The sequence below is a fragment of the Passer montanus genome, unplaced genomic scaffold (assembly GCF_014805655.1).
Source record: "Passer montanus isolate IOZ18808 unplaced genomic scaffold, ASM1480565v1 scaffold11, whole genome shotgun sequence".
Taxonomy (NCBI): Eukaryota; Metazoa; Chordata; class Aves; order Passeriformes; family Passeridae; genus Passer; species Passer montanus.
This window is the reverse complement of record NW_024357613.1, coordinates 12,272,011-12,284,376: the sequence shown is the minus strand read 5'-3', so window position 1 is coordinate 12,284,376 and position 12,366 is coordinate 12,272,011. Positions and strand designations below refer to the sequence as shown.

General features: G+C 38.9%; 1 protein-coding gene across 5 annotated transcripts in view; it reads right to left on the bottom strand.

The window, feature by feature from the left end:
• Nucleotides 1-461: 461 nt before the first annotated feature.
• Nucleotides 462-12,366, bottom strand: part of SNX14 (sorting nexin 14) — a 48,847-nt gene continuing 36,942 nt past the window's right edge. For all 5 annotated transcript variants that reach the window (XM_039726527.1, XM_039726509.1, XM_039726500.1 and 2 more), the window contains 6 exons: nt 9,101-9,224; nt 8,024-8,188; nt 5,808-5,903; nt 4,845-4,936; nt 4,636-4,692; nt 462-1,205 (listed from right to left, as the gene is read on the bottom strand). In XM_039726527.1, the coding sequence (XP_039582461.1) occupies nt 1,167-1,205; nt 4,636-4,692; nt 4,845-4,936; nt 5,808-5,903; nt 8,024-8,188; nt 9,101-9,224 (573 nt within the window). In that variant the 3' untranslated portion in view covers nt 462-1,166. The remainder of the gene's footprint in view (nt 1,206-4,635; nt 4,693-4,844; nt 4,937-5,807; nt 5,904-8,023; nt 8,189-9,100; nt 9,225-12,366) is intronic.

Here is a 12,366-nt window from a genome sequence, read left to right as displayed (position 1 = left end):
TGGGAGTTACGCCCTGGCATTGGTGATTTGTCACTTCTACCCCCCAAGTTGTTAATTTACAGAACAGTCTTCCCTCATCAACATCAAACCAGTAACAGAGAGGGCACTGATGGACAGAGCTGTGCCTGCACACAGATTTTGGGAGTTGCAACAACTCCTTTGGCAGAGCCAGAAAGGAGAGAAACACCACTTCTACCTTCCTTTGGCAAACAGAAGGGAAAGGTTTGCAACAGTAATACAGATGAATTATATTGACAAAGAACACCAATGCTGCATTAGATTGGTGTGTTTGTAGAAAATGGATGTTTGAAAAGAAAAATTAAGGAATGCCTATTAAAGCATCTCTGTATTGTTCTGCGAGTAAAACTTGCTATAAACCCACACATAAAAGTCTTTTCAAAATGTCTTTTATAAAGGCCAGGCCAACAAATTAAGACTTACAGAGAAAAATCTTCCACACATTTTTATATGAATGAATTTTTATAAAATGCTGTGAACAGACTCACATCCTCTTTTCTAAGCCTGCAAAGAGGATGTCAGAAAAAAAACCACAAAGCCAGATAAGAAACTGCAGAAAAATTTCTTTTCACATCCGTTATTATTATTTTAAGAGGGCTTTAGAGTTGCAGGTCAGGTGTTAAAAAGACTGAATTACAAATGTGATTTTTCCATGCTCACAGAAAGATGAAGGCTAAAGACAGTTCTGAGATTAACTATTTATATCCAATAAATTCAATCATATGCCTTTGTTTGGAAAAAAAAAAATTTGTTAAGACACTTTAAAATAACTTAATGGGAGCATTCTACAACTTCTTCCAAACAATTTTTTACATATACTTTCAGGAAGACATCCAGTAATTGCTCTTTTAGCAAAGCATAAGTTGGCTGATTGCCCAGCTGTCTTTTTTGATGTCATCCTGTAATTTCATTCACTGAGAGATTTTGGTGAAATTAAACTTTTACTGGTAATAGCTAAAATAAATTTTAAATTAAAAGTACAAATATTTTTATTTACTTGCAATTGGTATTAAATTTTAATATCTTTATTGCATAAAGTTATTTTTTGAACTTAAATTTTATGTTATTTACAACAAAATATACAAGGCAATGTTAAAATATCACATGTCCATTACAACAGTGTACAGCAGATCCTACTGGGTGTCCACTCACATCCAACTTGACACAGAGCTTGCTTCCTTTGGACCCTGTTAAACAGAAAAGGGGGGGAATTTACTTATCAAGTTTAAAAATGTGTAATTACATAGAAATGACTGAACTGAGCTGCAATGATTAATGATAACTGAAAACATCCACTTGAAAACAGAGTTAAGAGAATGGAAGGCTACTGGGTTTTAATATGATTTCTCAAAATAGGTGTTTTCTTCTTCCTCTAGAAGTTCTCACCTCCCCCATTACTAACTACTAAATACAGCTTTCCTAACACAGCAATTTTCTGCTCTGGAAATAGTACTGGAGAGATATTTTTTCAATTGGATTTCTTTCCTTACTCTGCCCAGAATGCTTTTTCCCTTTCAGCTGTCCCTTTTCCTTGCATCCTGTCTGACAGGCTCCCGAGGGACTGGCTGTACACTGTCTCAGAGGAGTTTGTCAGCTCTTGGAGCAGGCTGGCTTACACATGCTGCCATCAGAGTGCTCCAGCAATATCCGCACTGGTACGTGCGGCAGGAAATGCCTTCCAGATACCAATCTTCCCAAGGAGTGGGAAGCTGACTGACATCCCCACTAAGGAAAATCTTCCCATTTCTCCCATCACTGTTTTCCCTGCCAAAGGAACAGTGCTCAAAACAAAACTTCTGGGATGCTCAGTTTCCCCTTTACAAGCTGACTGGCCAGAAATGTTTTTCCATTCTTCACTGTAACTACAAAAACATTTTGGTAGGAAGCAACTCAAAAAGGATCAGTCAATGCTGAGAGAAAAGGCATTGCATTGATGCCCCCCAGTACATACATGCATGGATAGCTCAATAAGAACTAGTCATTGCTTTTAAACTTCCCCTCTGCAGTTGTTAGGAAGAAACAATTCTCTTTTCAAGTGGCTTCACGGTGACAAGTGTTTGCCATGATTTTGGGAAAATGTTTTAAGGGCTCTGGGTGAAAACCACTGCCATCCCTCCACCCATACTCTTCCACCTTGCATTTCCCCTCTCAGTACTAGTACACTGACAACCAGGTTCCACAGACAAACATCACAGATGCAGGAAATAGCTCAAGTTCCCAGCTGAAGTATTTTTCTTCCTTTCCCCTACTGAAATCAGGGCCAGAGATTCCCTTGCTCTGTCCCCTTCAGCTTCAGTCACAGGGGACAGGGAGCCCACCCCTCACCCATGCCATTTCACCAGGAGCAAAGGTGGCACTAAAGGTCCCTCCTCAGCAGGTGGTTGTGAAACACTGCAGAGCAACTGGGCAGTGTCACACTTAAGCAGGAAAAAAGGACAGATTAAGAAGTAGAGAACATGATATTAATTTACCTTGAATTATCTTTCTCTTGGTTTGTTTTTGAAGAAAAAATATTTTTCCCCATTAAATATACACAGCTGTGAGACCACAGCATGGCTGGGGTTGGAAGGTGCCTCTGGAGGTCACCTGGTCTAGATCTCAAGCAGGGCCTCCTAGAGATGCTCAGGACCATGTCCACACAGCTTCTAAATATCTCCAAGGATGAGCATCCCACAGCACCCCTGGGCAACCTGTGACAGTGCTTGGTCACCCTCACAGTGAGTAAGTGTTTCTTGATGTTCAGAGGGGACCTCTGGTGTTCAGTTTGTGCCTGTTGCCACTGGTCCTGTTAGTGGCCACCACTGGTTCTGCTTTCTTTGTACCATCCCCTCAGTATTTACAGACATCAATATCACCCTCTGAGCTTTCTCCTCTAGGCTGAACAGTCCCTGCTCTCTAGCCTCTTCTCATAGGAAATATGCTCCAGTTCCTTCATCATCCTCATGGCTCTCCACCAGATTCATTCCAGTATGTCCACGCCCATCTTGCACTGGGAAGCCCAGACCTAGACACAGCACTCCAGGTGTGGCCTCACCACTACTGAGCAGAGGGCAGCACCACCTCCCTGGACCTGCTGGCAACACTGCTCCTGTTGCAGCCCAGGGTACCATCAGCCCTTTGTTCTACTTTGTGTCTTTCCAGCCAGCTGGCCCCAGCCCATCCTAGCACCTGGGCTGTTCTTCCCCAGGAACAGGACTTTGCACTTCCCTTTCTTGAAGTTCATGAGGTTCCTGCCAGTCTATTTCTCCAGTCTGTTTAGGTCCTTTTGGAAGGTAGCATGGCCCTCTGATGTATCAGCCACTCCTCCCAGTTTTGTGTCATCATCAGGCTTTGTACTCTGTCCCATCATCCAGATCATTAATGAGGATGTTAAACAGGACTGGAGGCACAACTGACCCCTTGGACAACTCCCTCGTTACTGGCCTGCCTCCAACTAGACTTCATTCCATCAATCGCCACCCTCTGGGCCTGACTGGTGCTTTAAAGACTATTTAAATGCCACTCATTTTTTCCACAATCAACTGAAGAAAGACCAGTGTTCCAATAAATATATATAATTAGCTGCTGAGATACAAAACCAGTCCAGCTGAGTAAAATAACAGGGCTAAGCCAGGGGTTTTTTTCTGCACTCAAGTTCCCAGGCTACTTCCTTGTTCCCTTGGTCAGCTTGCCTTCCTCACTGGCTTGAGGAGGGCAGCTAAGGGCTAAGCCAGGGTTTTTTTTCTGCACTCAAGTTCCCAGGCTACTTCCTTGTTCCCTTGGTCAGCTTGTCGGAGCACTGGCTTGAGGAGGGCAGCTTCAGAGCTGAAGCACAAAGTAGGTCAGACTTGCTGAGCCAGCCTCATTTCACTGAAAACAATGCAAGTGTCCTGGCTTGTTCCAGGATTTTGTATTTGTTTCTGTTTGTCATGCAAAACAAATTGCTGCTGGCACTCCACAGTTCTCAGGAACAGGGTTCATGCAATGAACATTTATTGTTGCTGAGGGGGTTTTTAAAATTTGTTTGGGGTTTTGTTTTTTACTAGCTAACTAGCAGGTATTTGCTGCTTGCCATGAAGACTAAACTGTAACATTGCTATGTAAAAATCTGCCAAGGTTTGATATACACAAAAATAAATATCAGACAGATCCCAAACCTAATGATACGCATTTATATAGCCATTTCTCTCGTGCAAATTCTTTCTCCTTTATCTGGACAGCTGAAGTTAACATTGCAGTGACCAAATTAGAGGTAAGAAATCCTCCTGCCAGATATTCTCAAGAAAAATTCTGCAGCTTGACCTGAGCTTTGCACATAGAATTCCCTTCTTAAATTGGAAAATTAATAAAATAGAGTGGAGACAAATCAATCAAAGAGAAAGGCACAGAGATCCCAACTGCTGGTTGATCTGTCCAAGTCTCCTGAAAGGCAACTCAGACTTGCTGCATGCTAAACAAATGAGTTTGAGGTGATTTGGAAAGAGCTAATTAGCCAAAATGTAATCCAGATTTCAATTATTTCAACATACTGGAAAACACATAATTTCCTCCAAAATTAAGAATATTAGTAATAACAACAGCAAAAATGCACCAGTGACCAGACTCAGCAGCAGCTTGAAGAATGGAGTTGGCACATACCTTACTCAGCTCTGGAAAGAGCTCTTGAATCCCAATGTCCAGCAGAACATAAGTTAACTAAAAGAAAATACAGAAAATTAAGGACACTCCAAGGCAAAACTACTGCTTTTTGTTCTTAACTTTGTAAGAGCCCACTCCTTTGCTATATCAAACATTCATTTTAGTAAATCCTGTGCCAGAAGGCAGGTTTGTCACCCATTATGAGTTACCTGTTTGTTGAGCACTGGCTGCTGCAGTCCATCAAACAGAAGCCTGATGCCTTCGTATTTAGCCTCTTCTCCAATGCACTTGCCTATTAAATCTAGACCAAATTCCAAAAGCAAATACACAAGTCATGAGGAAGTACTGCAAAGCAGCTTTATGATGCAGTAATAGAACTTGATTAATCAACAAGAAAAAAACTGTTTAAATTAGAGTTCAATTTTTTTTCTGTCTCAAATAAATGGTAAATAGAAAAAATCCCCACACTTTTGCACCTATTAAATCTAGACCAAATTCCAAAAGCAAATACACAAGTCATGAGGAAGTACTGCAAAGCAGCTTTATGATGCAGTAATAGAACTTGATTAATTAACAAGAAAAAAACTGTTTAAATTAGAGTTCAATTTTTTTCTGTCTCAAACGGTACATGGAAAAAATCCCCACACTTTTGGGTTCATCCTTTTCTCTTCCCTTTCCTTCAGGGCTCCACACCTAAACACTTACTAAACTTTTTATAATATCAATATTTTGTTCTAATGCACTGTTTAATAAACCACAAGTGGATTAAAAAAAATTACTTTCAATTAAATGGGCCCCTCTTTCCTAGTTTATACAGTGCAAGGACTCAGATGTACCTTCCAGCTTAATGATGTGCCTTTTTTTAACACAGTTTTCATCTGGATAGAATACAAACCACAGGAACATTCAGAAGATGAAAAATTATGGTACTAAGTGCACATGTGAAGATCTTGATTTCCATCACCATGTCTTTATTAATCACTATGCTGCAACTTTATTCAGCGACACTTAAATGAAGAAACTGTTGGGTTTTTACACCTGATATTCCAGTCAACCCAAATCTCAGCAGCCCAAGTATTATTTGATTTGGAAAGACAGTGTGACTGTATTTGGGTTAGATATGTGCTTGAACAATTAACCACATTCATACAGGCAGTCATGGAATACAGAACCTGGAATGTATTTCATCATTTCTTCAAAAGTCTGCTTTGCTCGTTTCTGTTTGTCCTGGAGAGAGCGAGGCTCAGTGTTCTCACAGAACACAGCATCTGCAGCAAAGACACATTGAAAAAAATGTATCTTTAGGCAGCTACACATCACTGACACAGAAATATGTTTTGGATTGTGGCTTCAAAACTGAACTACTTCTCTGTATTGTGTTGATTAGATGGGAATTCTAGTCTTGTCAGATCATACTTTTTGCTTACATTAGCCCGATCAAATCCAGAATACCCCCCCTGTTTGAAGGACAATCATCTTTTCACAATTTGTTTCCATTCTTTTCAAGGTTTAAAGAATTCCCTTTAAAGTTTGGATCAGACTCCAGTCACATTAATTATGATCTCCTTAATCACAATTTCCCTTATGCTTTCAAAACTATAAGCAGTATTTACACCTTGTGCTAAAACACTGTTTGGAACTGTCAAAACTTCAAATATACCTAAATTTATGAATGAGAAAGCAAGGATTGTTATTCATCTGAAATAACAGCTGCTCAGGTTTGGTTTTAGGCTCTCCTTTTTTGCCTTTCACAAGCTTCATTTTTGGTTTGATAAGGACAGAGCTGTCCTGACTCCAGAGTTTTGGCCAGATGCATTGTTTGGATCAGACTCCAGTCACGTAATATTCTACAGTTGTGAGGTAATTTAAAATTTTTTTAGTTGCTCTCCTCTTCCCTTATTTGAAGATCAGGAACACTCAAGCCCTCTCAAGAGCCGACCACAACAAAGGGAACCCAAAAATTAACAATAAAAGACTGATGTAGTACACAAGTAACTTGACAACTTCATTAAACATTTGCGTTGATGCACTAAACCACTTTATTCTGGTTTTCTTGTTCTTTGCACACCCAAGCAATTTACTATTCATAATAATTTCTGTAATCATCACTGTCAGACAACATAGGTGGCTCAACATCTTTCCACAACCAGCTTTGAAGTTAGCCCAGGCCCACTTGATTTTTAATACTCTTCTGGTGTTAGTCAGCATTGCAAAGTTTAGCACTCAGAAACTTCACTGAAGGGATTTCAAACACCAGACTAAAGCAGTATTTTCTCATCAAAGATGTAGCTGTTACTGACCTCTCAGCAGTGTTATCAGAGAAACCAACCGGTGCTCCTCAAACAGCTGCTCTAACTTGTTATGCAAGTAATAGTCTGTGTAGAGTTCCAATGTGTTTTTGAAGAGAATTCTTCCTCCCATCAAGAGATGTGTGGCTTCAAAACTGAACTACTTCTCTGTATTGTGTTGATTAGATGGGAATTCTAGTCTTGTCAGATCATACTTTTTGCTTACATTAGCCCGATCAAATCCAGAATACCCCTCCTGTTTGAAGGACAATCATCTTTTCACAATTTGTTTCCATTCTTTTCAAGGTTTAAAGAATTCCCTTTAAAGTTTGGATCAATTCCATTTTAGGTTAATTATGATCTCCTTAATCACAATTTCCCTTATGCTTTCAAAACTATAAGCAGTATTTACACCTTGTGCTAAAACACTGTTTGGAACTGTCAAAACTTCAAATATACCTAAATTTATGAATGAGAAAGCAAGGATTGTTATTCATCTGAAATAACAGCTGCTCAGGTTTGGTTTTAGGCTCTCCTTTTTTGCCTTTCACAAGCTTCATTTTTGGTTTGATAAGGACAGAGCTGTCCTGACTCCAGAGTTTTGGCCAGATGCATTGTTTGGATCAGACTCCAGTCACGTAATATTCTACAGTTGTGAGGTAATTTAAAATTTCTTTTAGTCGCTCTCCTCTTCCCTTATTTGAAGATCAGGAACACTCAAGTCCTCTCAAGAGCCGACCACAACAAAGGGAACCCAAAAATTAACAATAAAAGACTGATGTAGTACACAAGTGAAGTAACTTGACAACTCCATGAAACATTTGCGTTGATGCACTAAACCACTTTGTTTTTCTTGTTCTTTGCACACCCAAGCAATTTACTATTCATAATAATTTCTGTAATCATCACTGTCAGACAACATAGGTGGCTCAACATCTTTCCACAACCAGCTTTGAAGTTAGCCCAGGCCCACTTGATTTTTAATACTCTTCTGGTGTTAGTCAGCATTGCAAAGTTTAGCACTCAGAAACTTCACTGAAGGGATTTCAAACACCAGACTAAAGCAGTATTTTCTCATCAAAGATGTAGCTGTTACTGACCTCTCAGCAGTGTTATCAGAGAAACCAACCGGTGCTCCTCAAACAGCTGCTCTAACTTGTTATGCAAGTAATAGTCTGTGTAGAGTTCCAATGTGTTTTTGAAGAGAATTCTTCCTCCCATCAAGAGATGATGCAGCCAGTCAGGAATGTGGAAAACTACCCTACCTGCAAAGTCACAGCAACATCTGTGAGTGAAAACATATATGAGGGTCTCCTACTATTCATGATAAAGGAATGATTTATTCAAAAGACAAGAAAAAAAAGATTGCAAGCAAGGAAAAAATATTTCAGTTTTGTTAGTGCAGCACTGAAAATATCAGTATTCTCCACAGTGCTTAATTTAACAATTCCAATTTCCAGAGTCTATCAGGAGCCTAGGTAGGCCTGAGAAAAGGGATGAGACCTACTCTGATAAGCTCATACTACTGAGATGCAGAAAGATGGAGACATAACAAAGCAACTAAGCAATGATGAATGATAAATTACATTTTAGCACCACAATAAAGTCTTCTGAGGAATGACCATGTCACTAAGTTCTATATTAGTTTGAAAGTGTTGAGTTACATATTACTGCTACAATAGGATTTCATTTCTTACCAGAGACTGGGAACTTCATATTTGTCATGAAGTATATGAATAATTAAGAGAAATCACTTCTTACCAACATACATTAAGTAGTCATAGACTCCTTCCACAGTCATCATTTCCAGGAAGTAGTTCTGATTTTGTCGTCTTTCTGTATTCTCAGACCGGTTTGCATTATTCTTGAATAGATCATTAAAAAGCTAAAAACAGAAACAAAAGACTGAAACCACTGCATTCAAAGGCAAAAGGATAGCCACCAGTTCTTTGGTTTCTTTTTACAGAAGCAGCTTCTTTCCAGAGCTTCCAAAGAACTGATCAGGGGCGTTGATTTGTAAAGTCTTCTGAGGAATGACCATGTCACTAAGTTCTATATTAGTTTGAAAGTGTTGAGTTACATATGACTGCTACAATAGGATTTCATTTCTTACCAGAGACTGGGAACTTCATATTTGTCATGAAGTATATGAATAATTAAGAGAAATCACTTCTTACCAACATACATTAAGTAGTCATAGACTCCTTCCACAGTCATCATTTCCAGGAAGTAGTTCTGATTTTGTCGTCTTTCTGTATTCTCAGACCGGTTTGCATTATTCTTGAATAGATCATTAAAAAGCTAAAAACAGAAACAAAAGACTGAAACCACTGCACTCAAAGGCAAAAGGATAGCCACTAGTTCTTTGGGTTGGTTTCTTTTTATAGAAGCAGCTTCCTTCCAGAGCTTCCAAAGAACTGATCAGAGGCATTGATTTGTTTAATTGTTTCTGGTTTTGTTTTTTCAAATCCTTCACTTTCCAATAAAGAGCACATCACATGCTGCCAAAACACACAACCACCAAAACACCTGGGTTCAGAACAAATCAGCACTGGGACATGAATTCGTGAGCTTTTCTGCTCCACTATCTTCTTCCAACCTAAACAGTTGTATGATTGTATGCATCTAGATTTTTGTCATAGGCTCTGATTTCCTCGATGCACCCTGTTCTGAAAATGAGGGGCTAAGAGGATAGAGTTCGCCTGCCTTAAATCACAAGGGAAGCCTGCAACAAAGTACTCCTAAAAGTTCCTGTTGGCTTCCACTTTGAAATAAATACTTTTTCCCCTGCCAGTTTAATTATTTATAGTAAAATCTTCATGAACTAACATTAAAAGTACTCCTAAAAGTTCCTGTTGGCTTCTACTTTGAAATAAATACAACGGTTTTTAGACAAAATATACAAGTTTTTTACACAGAGAAATACCTTTTTCCCCTGTCAGTTTAATTATATATAGTAAAACCTTCATGAACTAACATTTCAGTTTCTTTCCATTTATCTAATTTCTCAATTATATTCCTTTAGCCTTCTATTCTCCTATGTCATCACCTTCCTCCCTGATCCCTTTATTTCCTTAACTTTGTTTTTTTCTGAAAAGATACTCTAATTCTTGCAAAACTCCAAGAGGCTTTTCCCTGAGCACCAAAAGGGATCCCAAACCACCTAGGTAGCAGTCCTTGCCTCCCCTGCCCCCAAGTCTGTGAATCCTAAGAGAAGGAAAGGAAAAATCAGGATCGAAATCCTGATGTTTTCTATGTTTAATATCTAGCAATCCCCACTAACAGTTTAGTTTAAATTAACTTGCCCCCCAAATAGTTAATCTAGATATAAAATAGGATTTATACCAGATACTCTGTATTATGAAAAGAAAGTTCAAAAGTTTATGCCAGGGCTCTAAAAAAAATCCTAGAACAAGAAGCAAATGCAACATAATCATAGAATTGCCTAGGTTGAGGTGATTGCCACTCAGAGAGTTTTTTTACCACTCCCAAAATAACATTAGTTCCATGGAACAGGAAGTAATTTGCTTATATATGGTTCACTTGCTGTACTGCAATTCTCCCCAAAATAAATAAAGCCAAAAACATGCAAATCACAACATCACACAAGTCTCTTAAACAGAATGCTTTGCACTCTTAGTAAAAATTACATCAGGACATCTGGCAAGAGTCAGGTTTTTGACCTGTACTCCCTCTCTTTTGTTAAGTGCTGAGCTGATGTATTACCTTCACAAGGTTCAGACAACACCAACTTATTACATAAATTACACAGAAGGGCAAATATGGCTAATGCACTGGTGGATGACTGGTATCCAGGAATGTAAGCCTAAAAAGAGCACATAATTATTCACACCTACTTTATGGAAACATCCCTGGCAGGTTGCTTAAAAAACTCCATATAAACTGAAGTCTACATTCTCCACAACACTGAAACCAGAACAGCAGAAAAACCTTAGCTGTAGCATTGTAACTTCAACAAGAGACTCCTTCATTTTTTAGATATACCTCACAACCTGACAAAGGTGATACATGCTGAGCCAACTCAAATCAGCCCATTGTGCAATGTTGACACAGGTTCAGTGTCTGGAGGCCAAACTAAATCATTAACAGCAATCTGGTAGGTAACCTATAAAAAAATCAAACATGAAGGCCAGCTTAGGGCAAAGCTTTTTGACTTTCAAGTGCTATTTCCTCTTTCACCCCAAACCAGAAGCAGCATCCTCTGAATGCTGACTGTACCTCAATACACAGATGATCTGTGCTGCACCTTAAACATTAATGGTTCCTGGATCAGAGACACATTGAAAGTATTTCAGAATGCAATCTACAGTGCTCTGCAGCAACCATAATACAAAGTGGCATCAGACCTCAATTCCATGTTTTACATTTTCTAGTATCTTGGCTGGGAAGAAATTCCAGTGAAAAACACACAACTGGTTATCTAGCACGGAAGATGAGATTATACCCACAATTCAGATAGGCACAGTATTTTGCTTTATATGTTTCCGTGCACGTTAATATTTGAGACTAACACCACAAACCTCAAAGCTATCATTATTTGTACCTTAAAGATTAAACAGTAGTTATGATTATAACCATGAAATGTTCTTAAAAGGCTTACAATGAGGAAATTCCATTAATTAGTATTGATTAATAATGGTAGTCAAATTCTTGAAGTCAGTGGAAGATAAAAGGCCTGTATTAAGAAAAAAGACCAAAGTAATTCCCTTGTAAATAGGCTACCATGTCTTATTGGGAAAAGCAAGCAAAGGAAGCATGAATGCCCATATAAAGTGCCTCACAGAAAAAAGAAAAAATGTTACTCAATGGTGAGTGCATATGCAAACATACACCCATACATTCCAGCACAGGTGTGAACTATACAGAAACAATACCATGACTATGAACAATATCTATAGCCAGAGGCATAAACCTCTCTCTTGTTCTTCCTGCTCATTTAAAAAGAAGAGAGGATACCAAAAGAATAAGAAGAAAGATTTTATGCAGTGTCTGAGTCATATCAGTCAGTGTAAGTGACCATGTCTTCCTCCAAGTAGCTACTCAAAAACATTTATTATACTGCTGGTGTTCCAAAAACAGCTTTTATTGCTGTTGGCAGGCCATCACAAGCCAGCAGAACAACGCCTTTATTGGCATATTTTGCAAAGTCTGCATCAGCTGAGAAGTCCTGACCTATTATAGCAAGTCTGACAAAAGTATGTTGAGAAGATGATCAAACTGCTTACAGACCTTCAGAACAGAAACATAGCCAGAAATCCTGCTAGTGCCCCTAGGAGAGGGAAGCAGAGGTTTTTTTTGTTCATTTGGGTTTTTTTAACCAGGCAGGTTGGTAACTCTTATTTCTAGTGGATCTGATACAGAATGAAATCCAATTGCTCCTGGTTATATTGGGGTTGACTACCCACTTCCATAGTGCATTTTT